The 20,357-nt window shown below is 39.9% G+C and overlaps 1 protein-coding gene across 6 annotated transcripts in view; it reads left to right on the top strand.

Annotated features, from left to right (window-relative positions):
• The window catches only part of LOC105382976 (semaphorin-1A), a 273,180-nt gene that overhangs the window by 232,528 nt on the left and 20,295 nt on the right, over window positions 1–20,357 (top strand). For 5 of the 6 annotated variants that reach the window (XM_048627711.1, XM_048627710.1, XM_048627709.1 and 2 more), the window contains exon 4: window positions 13,049–13,244. In XM_048627711.1, the coding sequence (XP_048483668.1) occupies window positions 13,049–13,244 (196 nt within the window). Of the gene's footprint in view, window positions 1–13,048; window positions 13,245–13,560; window positions 13,727–20,357 lie in introns of all 6 variants that reach the window. The other variant, XM_048627707.1, reaches the window with a different exon arrangement.

Raw genomic sequence — 20,357 nt, 5'->3', positions numbered from 1 at the left:
CTGGTAGTGTAGCTTCCAAACGGCTGAACCGGTTTTAGGGGTTTTTTTGGGTCACAAGCAATGTTATCCCGAGTGTTCTTAGCCACATGAGATCAAAATCGGCTTAGCCGAAAGTTATGCGACTTCACTGTTGAATGTCGGGTGTTTTGAACGTTGGTTAGGTAAAGTTAGATAAAACTACAATTAATTATCATAAACAAACACGTATACAATTCAAATAGCCGACTGGTACACGCATACACAAATTCATATAACTACACAATTACGTACACTGACAGCGTCACTATCGCTCGATTCCTGATGAAGATATACACGGCTTGGGCTTAGCTGAAGATGCATACGATGCAATGTGTACAGTACAGTCAGTGCTATTCATTAGGGCAAGGAACATACCGGATTGAACTATACACATTTCTGCCCCTGCGAATGCCGAGTCCTTGGGATATGCAATATACCTACGTACCTATAAATTTCGTTTATCGGATTTAAACCATGAGATTATTTTAAAAGACTGTGGGATCTAGTTTTCAAGGTTGATTTTCGGTTGATCATTGAGTTAGTGATAACAATTACTTTTTAAATATCCAAATTTACGTTCAATTAGGTAACTTGAAATGTTTATTAAATCGTTATTTAACAATGAAACATTATTCGATTTTTTTAATTCAATTATGCCTACCTGCATTTTATTCTTATAACAGGTACCTATACTGCAGTGTGGCTATTACAGCTGTATCGTATTCAGTAACTACTCATATATTATTATAATCTCGTTTACATACAAAGTCAATATGCATATGAAGTGCCAATAATTAGCATATAATAATAACCACTAATACGTGCAACCTATAAATACTAGTAGTTAATAATTGCTTGAGCAAGTTAAAAATACATACATACACAATACACCGGCTAAAAATACATGCATATGCAAAACAGTGCGGCGAGCAGTGCTATTCTGAAAAACGAAACGCTTGCAAAACTAAAGGTAATAAATTAAATAGATCCATGTTCACCAAGTCTAGTATTTTTACACCTTTATTTTAGCTACGTCTACCTCGGCTTTATGTGAAATATTAACTTGGTTTACAGCATGGTATAATAATATACTCGTTTACAGTCAATATAATTTGAGGTTCGTAGGATCCATATCAATCTCAAAACATGTATTTAATCACCTAGCAGAACGCAATCATACGCTGTAGTAAAAATACAAACTCAATGATTATTGTATCAGCCCCGTAAATTACTAAGGTACCTTATCGAATTATTTATTTGAAGTTTTAGGAAAAAAACTCCAGGCGCAATAGCATTTACGAGGCTTATAGTTCTATTTAAGACATCCGTGAAATGTGAAATAAATGAAAAGAAGCCTAACATACCTATATAAAATAGCTGTATTGATACTGAGAATAAGCCTCCTGAATGTAGGTCACAGGTAGACGGCTGATACAGTTTCAAAGATAAATTAGGCTCTAGCGATTTGAGCCTGGAATAAATGGGGTCGCTTAGCTGAGGCTTTAAAAAACTCGCCAATTTTATATCTCCGTTTGCCCCACCAACACTAACAAGTATTTATTTCCTTTACTCTTTATGAAAGAACTTATATTTAGGAGGTTGGCAAATATTCTTTGACCACTTTTACTGGCTTTATGCTTATTTGCTTTTGTTTTATTAAGTTGACAAAATAAATAAATTCCCAAAACATGGAAACAATTCACCAACTACTTAAAATCAAGTACTTACTACTGCCGAATAGAGAGTTATTCAAGTAAAATGTTATGACGATTGTTAAAGAAATATCAACATAGTTGAATGTTAGGCTCCTGGTGCTATGCTTCTGGGAATTCCTAACTTCTTCAATGAAACTCAGATAGAATTTAGACAAACTGTATTAATTAAAATAGGCGCTGATTGTGCAAAAGGCCGAGAAATTTATGTTGCGCGGTCGCAGAGAGCTGAGCGAGTGTGTGTGCCGCGCCGCGATGTCTCGGAGCTCGCATCGCGCGAGTGGTGGAGGCACGAAGATTGCCGAGGATCCCCGAGGCGATGTAGGCAGGTTGTAGGTGTAGGCGTTCCGGTCGGAACATACTCCCCGGGTTGAAGAGCTGTGTCTTCAAGAAGTTGAAACAGGAAGGGGGCATATGTTGTTGTATGCCCTTGTGATGGTCCCCTTCTTTGTCAGGATCTCCGCGACTCGGCTGCGGCCATCAGGACCCGGCTTGACGTCGGTCACTCTTCCCAGCAGCCAGAGTAGCGGGGGTTGGTTCACGTCCTTGATCAAGACCATGGTGCCGGTCTTCAAGTCTTGTCCATCTGTCTGCCATTTTGTGCGTTGCTGGAGAAGAGATACATATTCGTTAGCGTAACGCTGCCAAAAATGGTGACGCAACTTCTCAATCCTCTCGTGACGCTCAAGTTGCTGAAGGTTGAAGTCGGCGACCTGAGGACCAGGGACTGAGGTAAGTGGCCGTCCAATTAGGAAATGGGCAGGGGACAAGTAAGAAAGATCAGAAGGATCGGAGGATAGAGGCGTCAAGGGTCTGGAATTTAAAATAGCCTCTATCTGAATCAGACATGTGGAGAGCTCTTCATAGGTTAAGTGAGTAAGATTTAGGACTCTACGAAGCAAATGTTTTGTGGATTTTACGGCTGATTCCCATAAGCCCCCGAAGTGGGGTGAGTAGGCAGGAATGAATTTAAAATCGATGCCATGATTGGCAATGTCTGCCTCTATATCTTTGGAGGAACTTTCAAGAAGACGTGTGAGCTCGTTGAACGCTCCGACGAAGTTGGTGCCGTTGTCGCAGTAGACGCGTCGAGATTTGCCACGACGAGCCGTGAAACGGGAAAAGGCTGCGAGGAATCCCTCCTTAGTGAGGTCGGACACCAGCTCCAGGTGGATGGCTCTGACTGCAAAGCAGACAAACACACAGATATAAGACTTGTGCAATCTGCACCCTCTACCTTTGCGGTCTGCTATCAGCACTGGCCCGGCATAATCTACTCCTACATTTAAGAATGGGAACTCAAGATGTGTTCTGTCAGTAGGTAGATTCCCCATTTTGATTTGGATAGGTTGTGACTTGAAGCGTACACAACGTACACACTGGCGGACGATCTTCTTAGAAAGGTTTTTACCATTTAATGGCCAGTAACTAAGTCGTATGTTGGCTAATAATATTTGAGGTCCAGCATGAAACAAGGCTTTGTGCATGGATTCGAATATGAGTTTGGTTAAATGATGGTTACTGCCAAGTAGTATGGGGTGCTTAACATCATAAGTGTAGTGTGAGTTATCTAAGCGACCACCCACACGGATTATGTCCTGTGAATCAATAAATGGAGAAAGGCTAATTAATCTGTTTTTCTTATGCAGGCTTTGATTATTTTTAAGGATTTTGTATTCATCAGGAAACATTTCCTGTTGGGCAGATCTGATGATAAGGGTTTTTGCTGACTGAAGGTCTGAAGATGTTAAAGAGCCTGAGCTTTTAGGGTTAGATTTACAATTTTGAATGAATCTGAGTACGTAAGCAATAACTCGGATTAACTTTGTTATTGATGAAGATTTATGAATGAGGGCAGAAATTAAATTATTAGAGCCGCAGTCATTGGTTTCATCTGCAACATCCGCGTGCATCACAACTTCAGGCAGTACAAGATTTTGTAAGAGGGGAGATGGGGGAAAATCGATTTCTTTAGTTTTGAGGAAATCGGGACCTGACCACCAAAGATTTGAAGAGCCAATGGAATCAGCTTTCATCCCCCGTGAGTTTAAATCAGCCGGGTTGCTTTTAGACGGCACGTAGCTCCACGTCTGGTTGATCGTAGCTTCTTGAATTTCGCTCACTCTGTTGCGGACGAAACTATTGAGTCTACTCGGTGACGCAGACAGCCATCCCAGCACAATGGTAGAGTCGCACCAGAAGTAGCAGTGGCTCAAAGGAAGGGTAAGTGACTGGCGCACCTTAAGGTAGAGACGTGTGCCTAACAACGCGCCACACAACTCTAGGCGAGGGATCGTGGATGCTTTGATGGGTGAAACCTTGTTTTTTGATGCTAGCAGGCGAACACTGACGGAGCCGTCGACTGCTACTGCTCTTACATAGACACACGCCCCGTATGCCTTTTCAGAAGCGTCTGTAAAGGTGTGGTATTCAATTAAAACTGAAGAGTCACATAAGACCCAGCGAGGAATGCGGATGGAATTAAGAGCTGGAAGTGACTGAATAAAATCATTGAATTTAAGTTTTATGTCTGTGGGAACGCTAGAGTCCCAATCACATTTTTGAATCCACAGATGTTGTAAGAGCATTTAAGCCAGTACCACACATGGTCCTACTAGGCCCATGGGGTCAAAGACCTGGCTAACAATTGATAATATGGTACGTTTTGTAATTTTGTTTGGGACAGTCAATTCAATTGTAAAAAACAAGTTATCTAAATTAGAATCCCAATACAGGCCAAGAGTTTTACTGGGGGAAGCATCATTTAAGTTAAGGGTTTTTTCTATGTTATGTTTGTCAAAATTTGAAATTGATTCTAATATTGATTTATTGTTCGACTGCCACTTCCTAAGATTAAATTTTGCTGATCCGAGCGTCTGAACAACCCCATTGCATAGCTCGACAACTGAGTCTACTGTGTCTCCTCCGCTTAAGAAATCGTCTACGTAAAAATCGTGCTTGATAGAGTCTCTTACTGCTGGTTCTGTAGACTGGTCTGCGAGTGACGTTAAACATTTGGTTGCGAGATATGCGGCTGCAGCTGTTCCATAAGTCAAAGTTTTAAGAGTGTAGGATTTTAAGGGCTCGGATCTGTCAAATCTGAATAATATTTGTTGTAACGAGCGCTGGTGAGGTTCTACTAAAACTGCACGGTACATTTTTTCGACGTCGCCCGTTACAACAAATTTATGTTGCCTAAATCGCAATAAGATTGATAGCAAGTCGTCCTGAACTGTTGGCCCTACCATCTGGATATCGTTGAAAGACTTGCCTGAGCTGGTACGGGCTGAGCAGTCGTACACGACTCTCAATTTTGTGGTAGTGCTGGACTCTCGAACCACCCCATGATGTGGCATGTAGTATTTTTTATCAGAAGAATGATGCAATGTATTTTCTGACATGTGATCAAGAGCGATGTATTCATGCATGAATTTTAAATATCTGTCCTTTAAAAGAGAATCGCGCTCCAGCTTGCGCTCTAAGGCGTAGAATCTACGCTGAGCCATTGTATAAGAGTCACCTAGGCTTTCAGGCGAGTCTTTCAACGGTATCGTTACCACAAATTGACCATTATCGTCGCGACGTGTGGTTTTCTGAAAGAGTTCCTCACAGGCTTGTTCCTCATTGGAGAAACACTTACCGGCAGGTACCGAGTCCAACTCCCAAAAACGAGTAAGTTGGTCTGACTCTTCAGTCGAAAGAAAGTGACATGCTGGGGGTTGATGACGATTCATTGATGTATGTACACACCCTGATATAAGCCAACCGAATTGTGATGATTGCAAGTTAGGTTGTTTATGACCTAGCTTAATTGAGTTGGAACCTAAGACGTCCCAAAATACTTCAGCGCCAACTAAGATGTCAACAACTGAAGGTGTGTTGAAGGTAGGATCTGCTAGCTGAAGACCTGGCGGTATGGGAATCGACTGTGCGTCTATGTAAGAGCCAGGGAGAGCAGTTGTGATTTTAGGTAGAATGTAACAACCTATGTTTCTCCTATAGTCACCCACGCAAGAATAAATAGTTACGTCACACATTTCAGAGGAGCTAGAAACTTGATCATTTATACCTGAGACGGTGGAGCTGGTGCTGCGTATTACCAAGCCCAGCTTGTCACAGAGGTCTTGGGTGATGAAGTTGGAGGTGCTCCCGTTGTCTAGGAGAAGTCTAGCAGAGTGCAGGTTCCCATCGACGTCGGCAACTCTCGCCATAGCTGTGGAAAGCAGGACAATACCTCTGTTACATGCAGATGTTGGAGAAGGAATAATGTTGGTGGACAATGCTACATTGTCACCGTTGTCATTCTCTTGAAAAATTTCCCTGTGAAGCAGGGTGTTGTGCCTATATTTGCAATATTTGCAATGAGACAACGTGCATGATTTTGCAGAATGACCTGGCCTGAGGCAATTCATACAAACATTGCTCTCAGAAGCTTTCTTTATTCTTGCCTCAATGTCGAGTTTTCTAAAAGATTCACAAGTGAATAGAAAATGAGCATCTGAGCACATAGGGCATTTGTTTTTATGTTGAAATGGTTTATGTTTTGTTGTTGAATGAAAGTTTTTTATTTGTTTATTGGAATCCTGATGGGAACTAATAGTTGTGGCTGATGATGATGATGATGACTTGTTTTTATTTATGAACTTGCTGTTGTCGTTTAAAGTTTCGATTAGATCTGCCCTATTCGACAAAAATGACGTGAATTGTTTTAAAGATGGTGAAGAGTTTATTGAATTTTTGAACTCTTCCCATTGCCTGTTGGTCGAGGGGTCTAATTTTTTGGTCATGATGAAGATAATTAAGGTGTCCCAATTATCCACTGGTTCACCGAGTGAAGACAGTGCACGCAGATTTTTGTTGGTGACATCAATGACATTTCTAAGGGCTTGGCTTGATTCCCGTTGGATAGGTTCAACATTGAACAGAGCCTGGACGTGATTGTTGACGAGAAGGCGAGTGTTGTCGTACCGTTCGCTGAGTAACTGCCAAGCAATGTCGTAGTTCGCCTCCGTCAAGTCCAAACTTTGCACAATAATTGATGCACTACCTTTCAATGCTGCGCGAAGATAATGGAATTTGTTAATGTTTGATATGGAACTATTATTATGTATGAGAGAAATATACGTATCTCGGAATTGGAGCCAGTGCTGATAGTCGCCGTCAAAGTGAGGTAAGTCTATCTTGGGAAGTCTCACGAAGTCGTGCTTGCAACCAGAGCCGCTGGAGCGGGCGCCGTCCAGGCTGGGCGCGGGGGCGGGCGCGGCGGCCAGCAGCTCGCGCGCGCGGGACAGCTGCGCGTAGTACTGCGTCTCGAACTGCTCGCGCTCGCTGTACCGCTCGTCCACGTCCTCCGACAACAGCTCCAGCTCCGTCTGTAACGCGTCGAATTCACTATACAGCACTTCCAATCTACTGACACGCATTTCTAATTCCAATACCTGGGATGGAGTAAGAGAATGACCACTATCAGGCATTAGTTTTAAAAAGGTCATGAACTGAGTCATTTTTGCTTTGTAGCTTCCACGCTTCTTAACAAGCTCCCCCAATTTAGCGACAGACATAATGAAGATTTAAGGCAAAAGAAAGATGTCTAAGCTATAAGAAAGGCGGGATTAAGCAGTTAAAAGTTAAGCAAATAAGTTAAGTTACTCACATACAAAGAAGTACCTAAGATGAGTAACACTGTAAGTGTACGATAAAGAGCGTGAAAAAAATAAGCCACAAATATTAATAAACCTACTATAGGTATGGTAAGACAGCTGTTATTAATGTATAACTAAGAGAAATGCACAAATAAATTTCTAAAGGAATTTACGTATTACGTAACAAGCCACGTTGTACGATTCAAGACAAGTATAAATAACAAAGTATTTCGCAATTCTACACTAAAAAAGATGTTTTAATAAGCAAGTAACGTGAATAACAGACAAAATAAATGTATTTGTGTGTATCTATAACTGGAGAATGTTATTCAATGCAAGCCATAAAACACGCTTAACCTTGACATTGACGACGGCTAGCTGATAAGTGAACAAAAGGTGCTAATGGGTTTTTAAGTGCGTTGAATTTTATTGCTATTATGAATGAACAGCTGATGTGTAAATGATTATGCTATATTTACTTATAATAATAAGCTTATGAAAGAGATCAATGACATGCCTGATCCGTATAGCAATATTTTAAATTCCTGGAAAAATGGATGGGGAAAAAATGACAGGAATATAAGGATATGGAACGGACTCACTCAGTGTACCAAAGTCCCTCAGGGTAGACCGTCCTTCAGGTGTTCTCCAAGCTCCAAGTTGTCTCGGCGAACGTGGCACGGTCCAAAGTCCACAAGCGACGACGAACGCAGTCGAATCTTCTCGGTCCTTTCGCGTAGGTATTACGAAGGACCACTAGTTGAATGTTAGGCTCCTGGTGCTATGCTTCTGGGAATTCCTAACTTCTTCAATGAAACTCAGATAGAATTTAGACAAACTGTATTAATTAAAATAGGCGCTGATTGTGCAAAAGGCCGAGAAATTTATGTTGCGCGGTCGCAGAGAGCTGAGCGAGTGTGTGTGCCGCGCCGCGATGTCTCGGAGCTCGCATCGCGCGAGTGGTGGAGGCACGAAGATTGCCGAGGATCCCCGAGGCGATGTAGGCAGGTTGTAGGTGTAGGCGTTCCGGTCGGAACAAACAATAAATTATTATTTAGGTCAAAACTTTATTAGGTATCATAAAAAACTCCCCCTCACTAGCCATGAATATTATATTTAAAAAATACGTAATTACTGAGTAGGTAAGTACTTAGGTACTTGGAGATTGGCATGAAGGATAAATCCTTAAATCCTCCTTGAACCTACATCTGCGCTCTGACGTCACTGCGACAGTCGCTGCTGAAGGCCAGAAGAATCGGGACGTGGCCGAAATTGGAACTAAACCCTACGTCTTTTTACCACAGTTCATTTTAAATATGTTTTTATTATGAAGATACACCCAATGGATTATGGGTGTCACCCATATTACTGTCGTTATAATATTAAATTGCGTTTCTTTAAATGTTCGTACCTCACGGCAGAAAAATCTAAACCGTAGCGCCTCCCAAGTATTCAAGTGTGCCTACAAGTAAGGGAGACGTAACGCTGCGTACTATCCCTCCCCATTTACTGTCCTCAAGTAGTGTTCGGGCCGGATTAAGGTGCGTCGGTCGTTTGAGGCGACCAGCCAGCGCCTCCTTGAGCTTGCACACACCTGGGACTAGTACTTCAGCCTATACATAAATATGTATACCGTATACCTGTAGTAGTAGCAGTAGTAGGTAGAAATATTGAGTGTGTGAGGGTGTCTGGTTGACGCAGTGGTTGGTTACCCGAGGGTCCTGGGTTCGATCTAAAATTTTATGGTGTACTTAATAGACATGTAATAGATAGAGGTATTAAATTGTTCCTATACGTAATACTGGCGAAAATTATGTGCTGCAATAAAAGTAAAAGGTGTGAATGTGTGCACCTTACCTGATTATGCAAAGTTATTCATGTTCATACTATCTATTAACCTAGTATCGCATTTTATATCGATAAAAATTAACAACACTAGTAAACGCACACAAATTTCACAACGAAAATTATGTTTCCAACAACGAGGCCAGTGTTGCTAATATGTTATCACGAGCCATTTATCAATACCATGTTTTGTTAAAATGCATGCGGTGTGTGCAGTGTGAATTTGTCCCTCTGATAAACACTAATTTATCATTCAAACGGTAACGATAAGTAATTATCTACACGGACGACAAAATATGTTTTAATTAGTACAGCTAAGTATAGGAAATCAAACAATATGGTATCTAAATGAATAATTTTATGTTTGAACTTATAAACACTTACAAACTTGCCATTAGCGCAATATCATTTTACGGGGCTTATACATACCTTTAGTAGTACTAAAAGCCTTTTCATATCAAGCGTTATCGCAGACGTGGCAAACACAGCTTAATATCCTATGTTTTACGTTCCCAACTAAAAAATACCTCCTCGCACTTCCTAAAAGTGAATACGCAAGCAGGTAACATTACCCGACACAAATTCAAATGCCTTATCCAAAATTTATCAGCTCCGATTCTAGACTCAAGGCTCTAGATTCGTCTCTGCTCGCCCTATCCTTGCATTTGCACTTATATTGCCCCCACAATCACTCTCGGGGCGCAGTGTGTAGGCATGACATTTGACTCTCATATTTACGAAGGTACCGTCAGACGGAGTCAAGGTTTTACTTTAAAAATCTTAGTTTACCTGGTCATAGTGGTTTATTAAGTCCATAAAATTAAGGTTTCCTTCATAAGTGGTGAAGAAAAAGTGTTGAATGTAAAGAAAAATTGGTTTGATTTTGGACTGGCTTCTATAAAAGCAATGTACCCTTATAGGTACTTCTCATAAACAGTGAAGAAGAGTAGAAATATATTTTCAGAATGCTCCTTGATTTTATATCAAATTGCAGAATAGTGCCTAGAGGTCTCCCGTATACAAGTATACATCCCGTCTCGCAGACCGTTACAACTTTCGAATTCCGAATGAAGCACGACCGTTGAATACGGAACAAGCGTTGAATCCAACTTGAATTTGGAACTACTAGAACAACGTTAGAATCTCATGGTGTAAAGAAGTTTCTGCGGTTCGCTACATTTTTATCTATTCTTTCTATTTTTATTGTTAGGTAGGTACTTTATTTGATGTACTTACGATTTTAAAAGTATTTTTTTTAAGTAACAGTATAATTATGTTAATCCTATTAACTTCATGTCAATCCCTTTTTCAGCTCTAGTACTTGCAACCGAAATATTTATGTACTTACTATACCTATTAAAAAATCCACAGCTCTAACTTTAGTCAACAATATTCACCCCAAAGCCCCACCCCAAGCAAAGCAAAAACAAGTGAACCGAAAGAAAACCCGAGGCAAAAACAACTCCCTCTCTCCGAGAATTGATTTAGCTCCGCAAATAAGTTTAGAAATGCAGCAAGTCTAGAGCCACGTGTGACAGCACTGCTTAGGGCGTACGTTCAGAAATGGTATGCACGACGCGACGGTCCACGTTCGCCTGCAATTGAAGCATGAATTTCCGAACGCTCCCTCGGTGGGCAATCAGTTGTGGCGCAGGGCTGCCAACTTTAAGGAAATAGCCTTTTGCAGTTGCATCGTCTTGTACTATTATATGGTTATAGGGTCAAACTAAGTAAAAGAAAAGGAAAATTTGTGCCGGCCTAAACACTTTTTCAGAGCTAGACACACAAGACATGGGCATAAGTCTAGGTATATAATGAGATGTCTGCTTTCAGGCTGCTATTTTAGTACATGGGTTTCGTAAATATATCCTAGTATTGACTTTTATACTAGTGTAAGAAATTATTGTTTGCTAGGATTGTGGACAAGTTTTTTGGTTTTTTGAGCTTCGTCGATCCAACCATATTTGTGTAGCTTTTTGATAGCGAGATTTTGGAATAGATTTGTGAGTAATTAAATTTATCTCTTATTTTTGCATGTACATATCCAAATTATTTTTCTGAAATGTCCAACTATTTTTAAACTAACAACGTTTGCCTGTTGCACTTTTGGATTAAAATAACGTTGTAGTGATAACTAACAGTTAATTTATCAATTGGTTTGTATTTTGCTTGCCATAAAATTTCAACCCAACACATCTGAGAGGCTATTCAAAACAGATAAGCATTTGAAAGGATATTCCGAAAGCAATCTCATCGCTGCCAGTCGTTTTTACTGGCATTTCAATGCGCAAAGAAATCTCGATTTCTTTGAAATCGCCACGTTTCTGCTGAATAGCACGACACTCTCTCGCACCCAACATATCTGTGTCACTCCCGTCTATCGAGCCAACTATCCATGTATTACAGGATTAGATCTAGCAGTACAAAAAACCCTGGTCCAATGTTTTTTTTGTGACGGTATTTGTCAGATACTCTGGCATACGAGTACACATCAATACCACCCGTACATACTTAACAGATGCTGGACTATGGTAGACACACTTACACCAAATGACTCAAATCTTGATAACTTTTCTTGATATAAGCAAGTGTATTATACATACGGTAGGTAGTAGGTGTTAGGGTAATTGTCTGTGTCTATGGTACCTATATCTGCTAGTCTAGACTAGTGCATGCTCGTTCGCCTGATTGGTTTGTGTCTGGTATGAATGAGGTGGGTCTGCGATTAGGTATGTATAACTGGAAGGTTGTGGTTGATTTGGAATGCGGGTAGTAAAAAGTTAGCTAACTATAATCTGCAGCTAATAAAGTATATCTTTAACAGGCTATATTCGTAACCTCGTAAGTTGAAATAACATTCATTTTTCTTCCCTTCATCTATGATGCTGTAAATACATTTATTTATATCGTGTACAGAAACAGATTCATATTTGTAAATCTTTATTAATATCAACATCATTCTATCACTCTAATCATAGAATTCCATTCCAACACAACGTTCTCTTTACAAACGCAACGAACCAAAAGGAAACGTACACTTTTTTCATCAGTATCAAACATAACCAAATGCAATCGAACTCGTAGGTTCTAACCTCAGCGCATCGACTGTGCAATACTGTGCAAATTACACAGTCCGCGGATCTTTCCAGCTGATCAGAGAAACTACGGTAAAACCCGCGCTAATATGCACGTTTGTACCGGCCCGGAACGCAAACAAACATTACAGATTAATCAGAACTGTGGGTTTTGAAAACAAATTGGTCTTTGACAAGTACTGCGGTTCAACAAGCTGTGTATTTATTGGTAGATTCATCGAAAGTAGATCCAGTTTGATGTACCTAGCTTGCAATCTAGGAAGTTCTCACATTATAAAATAAATAATATTTATGATCTCACGCTCTCAAATAAACTAACTCCAAGCCTATAGGCCTGCCCATACAAAAATTACATGAATACATTTTAAAGTGGCCAAGTGACACATAGACGTACGAGTAAGTACGAGGTGATACACGGCCAAAAAGGTCGTCAAACCACAACCACGGCGACTATCTCCCACTTTAGATACACCTAATATCCTGTCATCAGGAACCGCCCTTATCTCCATCCAGAAGGGCTAGTACATTTAAGACGTGCCAAGAGTTCTGCATCGCGCTCACTCACATCGCGCAGCCTCAAGAGCGCAACGGAGAACTCTTGTCACGTCTTAATAGCGCCCTGTGCTACAGGGCCAGCTCAAGCCTTGCGCTCGCAGCTTATCTTCCAGGCGGTTTCCACTTTAGATACACCTAATATGCCCTATATAACTAACCCCAACTCTTCTCCCGTCAACAGGAAAGCTGTCAGAACTACATCCGCATCCTGGTCTCGCTGGGGTCGGGCAAGCTGCTGGTCTGCGGCACCAACTCGTTCAAGCCTTACTGCCGCGAGTACTCCGTGCAGCGAGACAGCTACCACATGGAGAAGGAGAAGTCCGGCCAGGCCGTGTGCCCGTACGACCCGGATCATAACTCCACTGCGGTGTATGCAGGTGCGTGGCGTTACTGGAAGTGTTTTTTGAGATCAGGGTCGTCATTTTATTAGAGTTCATGGAGATGGGTTACCGACGACACTATATTTAAGCAGCATTGCTTATTGTTCAAATCTGACGTGAGTTTTATGGATCAGACAGATGTTTGTCAGATAAGATAGATAGATAAGATAGGATAGGAGGTAGGTTACCACCACCGAACATAAGAAATCGACAATCATTAACGCTTATCTTTCCAATCAGACGTAAGTTTTATGGATCTGACAGATAGATGATGCTGTTTATTAAGCAATATTCGGCGGTGGTAACCCCGCTGGTCTCGCTGGGGTCGGGCAAGCTGCTGGTCTGCGGCACCAACTCGTTCAAGCCGTACTGCCGCGAGTACTCCGTGCAGCGAGACAGCTACCACATGGAGAAGGAGAAGTCCGGCCAGGCGGTGTGCCTGTACGACCCGGATCATAACTCCACTGCGGTCTATGCAGGTGCGTGGCATTTTTAATTTTGTAAGGATGCTTACAAGGCGCAAGGAGGTTTCCACCACCGAACTACATCCTAGAAATCATCAATCTTTAAACAGCACCGCTTTATAAATGTGGGTGTGGAATATAGGATAAATATATTTGAAAAAAATAAGAGCACATACAGATAAAAAGAAACAAGAGAATAGAAAATAGAATATTAGGTACATTATTGAACACCACACAAATCAGACATACAAAAACATACTTAGGTATAGACTAGAAATAATGCTCAATTACTGGACATGTTTTTGTGGTCATTTTATAAGAGAGAATGCAATAATATATTTTTCAGTATTTTTATTGTTTAAAAATCTAACAAAAATGCATTAAAGTTACTTTAAAAAATATTACTGAACTGATTCGTATTAGGTTAAATAAATAAACGAATATAGTTTTTGAAATATCACACAAAAAACAGCGCGTGAAAAAGTACCTATCAATCGAGTTGAATCCAAGTGTAAAGTTGACACGACGCAGTATTCCAGTGGACACGGACACGAAACCGAGCTATGGAGACTACCGCTGTATTGCGATTACTATGAAAAGATTTAAAAGATTATAGGAAGAAAGCGCGTTAATAAACCACAATTTTGTAATTGCTATTGCAATTAGCTTCCTACTTATACTAATGGTAGGTATTAGTGATAACTGTCACAGTGATAAGTAACTGATAATATAATTGAATCATCGCCTCCTAATTAAGACACCCCCCAATATCATTCATAACTATGCAAACCACGACACAGTCGAGTTGCACCCACTTTGCATCGGAGGTATTGACAACGTGTACATGTAACGTTTCAAACCGTATTCGGTCTTCCGGCGTAGGCCCCCGGTGCATTGGTCGACATTGGGCACTAATTGGTGCGGTGCCCAGGGCAACCTGGCCACAGCAAATCCCCTTAGTGCGAGCATTAATGTACAATGCGGACTATTGCCGACTATCTGCTAGGGTGGCTCTCTATCGGCTAGGGGAGACAGTAATGGATGCTGAGTACGTATCGATTATCGGTCTATTAAATAATTGATTTGAATGGTGATTAAAGTAGACGTTTGTTTAGATGTGCAATAGGTGATATGATAACTCGACTGAGTGTTGTGCCGAGACTTATTGCAGTGAGTCCCGGGTTCGATTCCCGGCCAGATATTTTTTTACAGAAATATTTATCCACGATGCTTGGTAGATTATATTCTGATGATCACAATAAATAAATATGTTATGATCTACATTTTCAGATAATTTTGGCTTTCCTTTTATTAAAATACTAGCTGTTCCCGCGAGCTTCGCTTCGCCTTAAAAAGTTTTCCCGTGGGAATTTCGGGATAAAAAGTAGCCTATGTTCTTTCTCAGGGTCTAGACTTTATGTATACCAAATTTCATTCAAATCCGTTCAGTAGTTTTGGCGTGAAAGAGTAACAGACGGTCAGACAGACAGACAGACACAGTTACTTTTGGATTTATAATATTATATATATAGTTATGATAAGATACAGTTCTAAATGTACCTAATGAACTATTTAACTATAAAAGCGATAGTACGTAGGTATATAGAAGCATGACTGGAATTATCATAATAAAAACAAAAACAACAAATACCGATATCTTCGATTGAAAATCAATAAATAACTTAGATAAATGTCGATATATTGCCCATGTGTAGTAAACTTCATTAAGCACTAATAAATCCTTTATTATTCAGTTTATCTACATCACGTTTCATGAGTTTATTATCGTTTCAGTAATTCACAATGAATGATATAGTTCCTTATGTTGATAATTATTGTATCGTAATCATTTTAGGGACGAGTCTCGACTGCTCATGAGCTAAGGAGATATCTCGCTACGTAAATTAGATTTCACAAGAAAAGCATTAAATTGCGATTTCTCGCTATTGGCACAAATGGAATATAATTATAATAATGAAAAGGTTGACTTTTCAGTCTCCATATTTACTGGAATCAGGCTATCCAGGAAACATGGAGTATTCAAGTGACATACTTACCTAATTATTTATCTTAATAGGATCCATTTTTATTCTTGTATTCGCTTAAAGTAAGTAACAAAAACTTTGTATTCAAACAAATATCTGCTCCGACCGTGAATCGAACCCGGGACCTTCGGCATATCAGTAAGGGGCACTAGCCACTACACCATTCGGTCGTCAGATATTCTTTATTTGAAAGTAATGAAAACAGAACACTATTCGAACATAATAAAATAGAACTACAACTACTTACAAAGAAACACTCTTACTTTACTACTATGAACATAATTAGGTATATAATATTATGTGTCCTTCCGGCCTTTCCACTTTAATGTATATTTTCCTTCTCTTCTCTGATACAGTAGCAGTAACCAAAATAATTAATAAAAAAATAGACTAGCGATTCTAATGTTTCTTTCTATGAAGAGCAAAGTTTTTTAAAATGTGTTTTAATGCAATCCTTTTCAGCTTCAGCGTTTATTTTATGTACTTACATAGATAATCATTTATATTTTTTCATATTCATGGTACTTAAGTAAAACCGTAATGATCAATCATCTTTCATCTACTTTTAGAACGAAAGCTCTTAATAAGCTCGAGGTCAGACAGTGCTCGTTAGCGAATTATTAATAACTAAATATTCAAGATCAATTCAACTCCTAAATGAAACTTAACAATATCTTGGCTCAATGAACAAAATATTAGGCTTTTGCTCATTTTGGATCCCAAAATGGAGACCCAATTTATTCTTCTATAGGACACATGTTCTTTAAAGCGATAGCGGGGTCCTATTGTCATCAAATTAGAAATGGAAAATCTTTTTCATAACGATTGAATCCACTTTCACAGTCTAGTGACACACAATAGGGGTCCTTTGTTAGAATGAAAAGAACCCTTTTGAATGGGAATGCTCGTAGATTTTATAACGTGACTATTATGTACCTACCACGTTCACGTAGCGAGGCGTGAACGAAACTACGGCCTGCAACTTTACGTTACAGCTAGTTTAACACCCGCTGACTCTTATTACAGTCATTATAGAAGCTAGGTTCCCTTGAAGTAAATCTGGGGGTAAGTTAGTCGGGCTTTCGGGGCCGCGTTCCAGAAAGTTGTGTGAAATTCGTTACAATAGTCTGGATTTTCTGTGCAATGTTCTCTGTAACTAAAGGAACGTAATAGTTGTCTTTTCGAAAGCATTTCTGCGTTAGAATAACTTTAAAGTACGGAAATTCTCCAACTAAGGTGCAACAAGGCAAGTCATCATGTGTGTTAATTTTATACCTTGACTTCTCATCGTCGTAAAACCTCAAATCCTGCAAAATTTTTAGTAACTTACGTTGCCGGCGCAGATATTCCATTAGAAAGAGCTGGCCATCAACAAAACCCGAGCTAAACTCTTTTCGCCGGGAATTAAAAACATAATGCCCGGCGAGAAAATTTTGAAATTGAAACTTTTTGAAACATAAAATGAAGTGGGCAGTATTTCAGCGAAGGTAAACATAAAGCTGGGAGCACACGGCGCAGCTGCGGCGGTGTGGAGCCGCTAATTAGCGCCGGGCGGGGACACACCTGGCGTCATGAAAACACCTGAATTAGTTTAGTTGGAGAAACAATATACGAGTAGTTGCGGTATATTTTTCGGGCGGTAACTCGTTTAGTAGGCATGCTTCTTATTTACAGAGCCAACGAGGATTGTTTGAGGAAGATAAATAAATACTGTGTCACGTTGAATGTAATGTTGTTATATAAGTATCTAATGCAATAAAAAATCTTAACAAAAGTTACAAAACATAACCAAAAACATAAAAATATTGGCCGGTTTGGCAGAAGATTTGGCAACCTAGAACACAAATGTAATCCTAAAGGATATTATTATATTTAGATTTAGAATGACCCAAAACAAATAGCACCACGGTGCCCTGATCAAGTCCACGACATCCCGATTGACCCACACACAAGACAAACAAGGAATAAGAACAAACCCACACTCCACTCCCTTGTTACATAATATTTATACGTACATATAGGCATTTATAATTAATAATATAATACTTATTATACCAAAACCCACCACCGCAAAATTCATGAGGTAAATCCAGAAATACAGACATTTTTGAATACATCTCTGAAAATCTTGTGGGATTGATTCTTGAATAGGACCATTAGTCCTGAAAAGTGTCCAAACATTTGCTGAAAAGGCCATCGCCGCTGCTCAAAACATTAAACAAACAAGGCAACCCCCCACCAAGCAAACATAGCCCAATAATAAATTATCCTCTTTCCATTCGCGCAATATCGCATCCCCTACGATTCACACGTCGCACACTACTGCAAATCTACACACACACACACACACACACATGCCTAGTTACACATATTGTTGGAGCTTACAGCCATTTTCGGGGTGCTGTCAACTCTACGCAGTACTATATCTAGGTTGTCGTTGAGTGTTATATAATTTGGTACAACGTCTGTTCTGCAAATATATTTTACTAACTTCTGTTCGTCTTCAAAGTTTTCCTGTAGGGATTCGGGGAATAAAATGCACAAAAAGTAATATGCTTACCATTGAGCCATTGCAAGTGATGCGCCTGTGACCACCGCAGTAGTGTATGCTGTGGGCTGGGATATTTTAGTCATTTTTTGCGTATTCTTAAATAAAATCTAGAGACTGTAGCGGTCACTATGACGAAACAAATGACTGAAGATGTATGCAGGTGCCATATGAACTTTACAATATTTGTATCTCGATTCGCCAATTCTTACAAATAACTCCTGGAAGCTAGTTTTGTATTACTATATTTTTGTCACCAAATATCGTCAGAATCGTGTCGAGTCGGTCCGCCTACCGGGGCTGCACAGAGTCCATTACCGCTGGCACGGTTAGTTATCTTCTATTGATCTGTTCCAATTAAGTGCCCTGCACACCGGGGAGTGCTGATGGACGCACCTTTACATCTATTGCGGGGCAGTGTATAGGTCACCTTAAGCTGGGTCCACATTTGTCAAATTTTGCTGTGTCAGATCTCCGTATTATAGCATAGACGCGTACTGTCGAATATTATGCAAAACTCACGAGTTTGATTAGATTAGATCATGATACCGCCTACCTAAGTCATACAAGTTTAATTTGAGTCTTGAACCATCTTCATTTTATTACAGTTTAGTAGCACAGTCTACATAAATAAAATAAATGCCCGTTAGTTTCCCATTTATAGCGTAATCTTGCTCAACATTGAACTACAAACCAACTCTAATTACTGCACAAAGTAACCACAAAGAGAATACCAATCTCTTGAGTTAAATTAACGTATTTTATCTGCCATAGATTTTCTTAGAAAAACCACTAAAGAAGCACTTAACGTAAATAAAAACTTTTTCAGGCGGTATTATTGAGTTATTAACTGGATTTCATTGAACAATTGTGAACATTATACATCAGGCCTCTGAACTGGTGATAGGTAGTGGCTGGATGAGGATAGCTGAGGACTGGACGCTCCTTGGGAGAGGCCTATATCCATTGTCCAGCCATGGTATTATGGTCAATAATGATTACAAAAACGTTCAATATATTGTTATGTTGAATTTGTTGTATATGTTTTCATTAATAACAGGGTAAACCTGTTATTAATGAAAAAGCTATTGATAAGATAAAGATAAAAATTCTTTATTCGGTGTCTAGCACTAGTGGAGGTTAATATAACATATAGCTAAAAAACATAGCAAGTGATTTGCTCGCAACGAATAGCATTATTGCTTTATGAACGCGCAAATGCTGCTATAATTATAACGCGACGCGCCCTCGCGATCTTAGCTCGCAAAATTGGACAGCGTCTGCCCGCGGCCGTTGCCATGACGCTACTGCTAGAAATAGCGGAGCGGCTCCGCTATTTCTCGCAGCCGCGAGACGTGGCGCGCGATAACCGCGCAGGCGATATTCACTTGCTTTGTAGCGTCTCGCTCTCTCAACGGTGCAACGTCGCGCGACTCGCGTGTGAGAGAGCGAGACGCTGCGAAGCTGCACGCTTCACTACGCAATAGCGTTCCGCTATCTGCTGAAATTAGCTCCGCAGTCGCGATTTGGCAACGGCCACGGGTGGCCGCTATGCTAAATTGTGCCTCGCGCAACGTTACGAATTACGATCGCGTTGTTTGTTTTGTTGCATTTGCGTGCTGTAAATAAATATTTGTAAATATACATAATAATAAATAGTTTAAATAGTAACGTATTAAAATAGGTATAGTGTTTATTTAGGTTTAGTGTAAAATTGAAAATAAATAGTGTTTGTGTAAGTGTAAATAGGTACTTTCTAACGGACAATTTGGTTCTGAGGACAATTTCGTATTTTAAATGTTTTGTGATTGTGTGTGATTGAACTTTGACTGGACAATTTACCTATCTTTACTTTACGTGTGTTTTCGTAAGTGGATGAAACATTGAAAGGATATTACTTTGTGGTTTTAAAGTGTTTTGTGTAAATAGTTATTGCAATTAAAGAATGTTTGACAATAATTCATAAAAATGAATAGAAACAGTGATGTGCCATTATGGAAACAGTGATGTGCCATTATAGACAGTCCTAAGCCTGTAAAGTATGAAGGAAAGT

This window comes from Plutella xylostella, chromosome 19 (assembly GCF_932276165.1).
Source record: "Plutella xylostella chromosome 19, ilPluXylo3.1, whole genome shotgun sequence".
Taxonomy (NCBI): Eukaryota; Metazoa; Arthropoda; class Insecta; order Lepidoptera; family Plutellidae; genus Plutella; species Plutella xylostella.
This window is presented reverse-complemented; position numbering and strand designations above follow the sequence as displayed.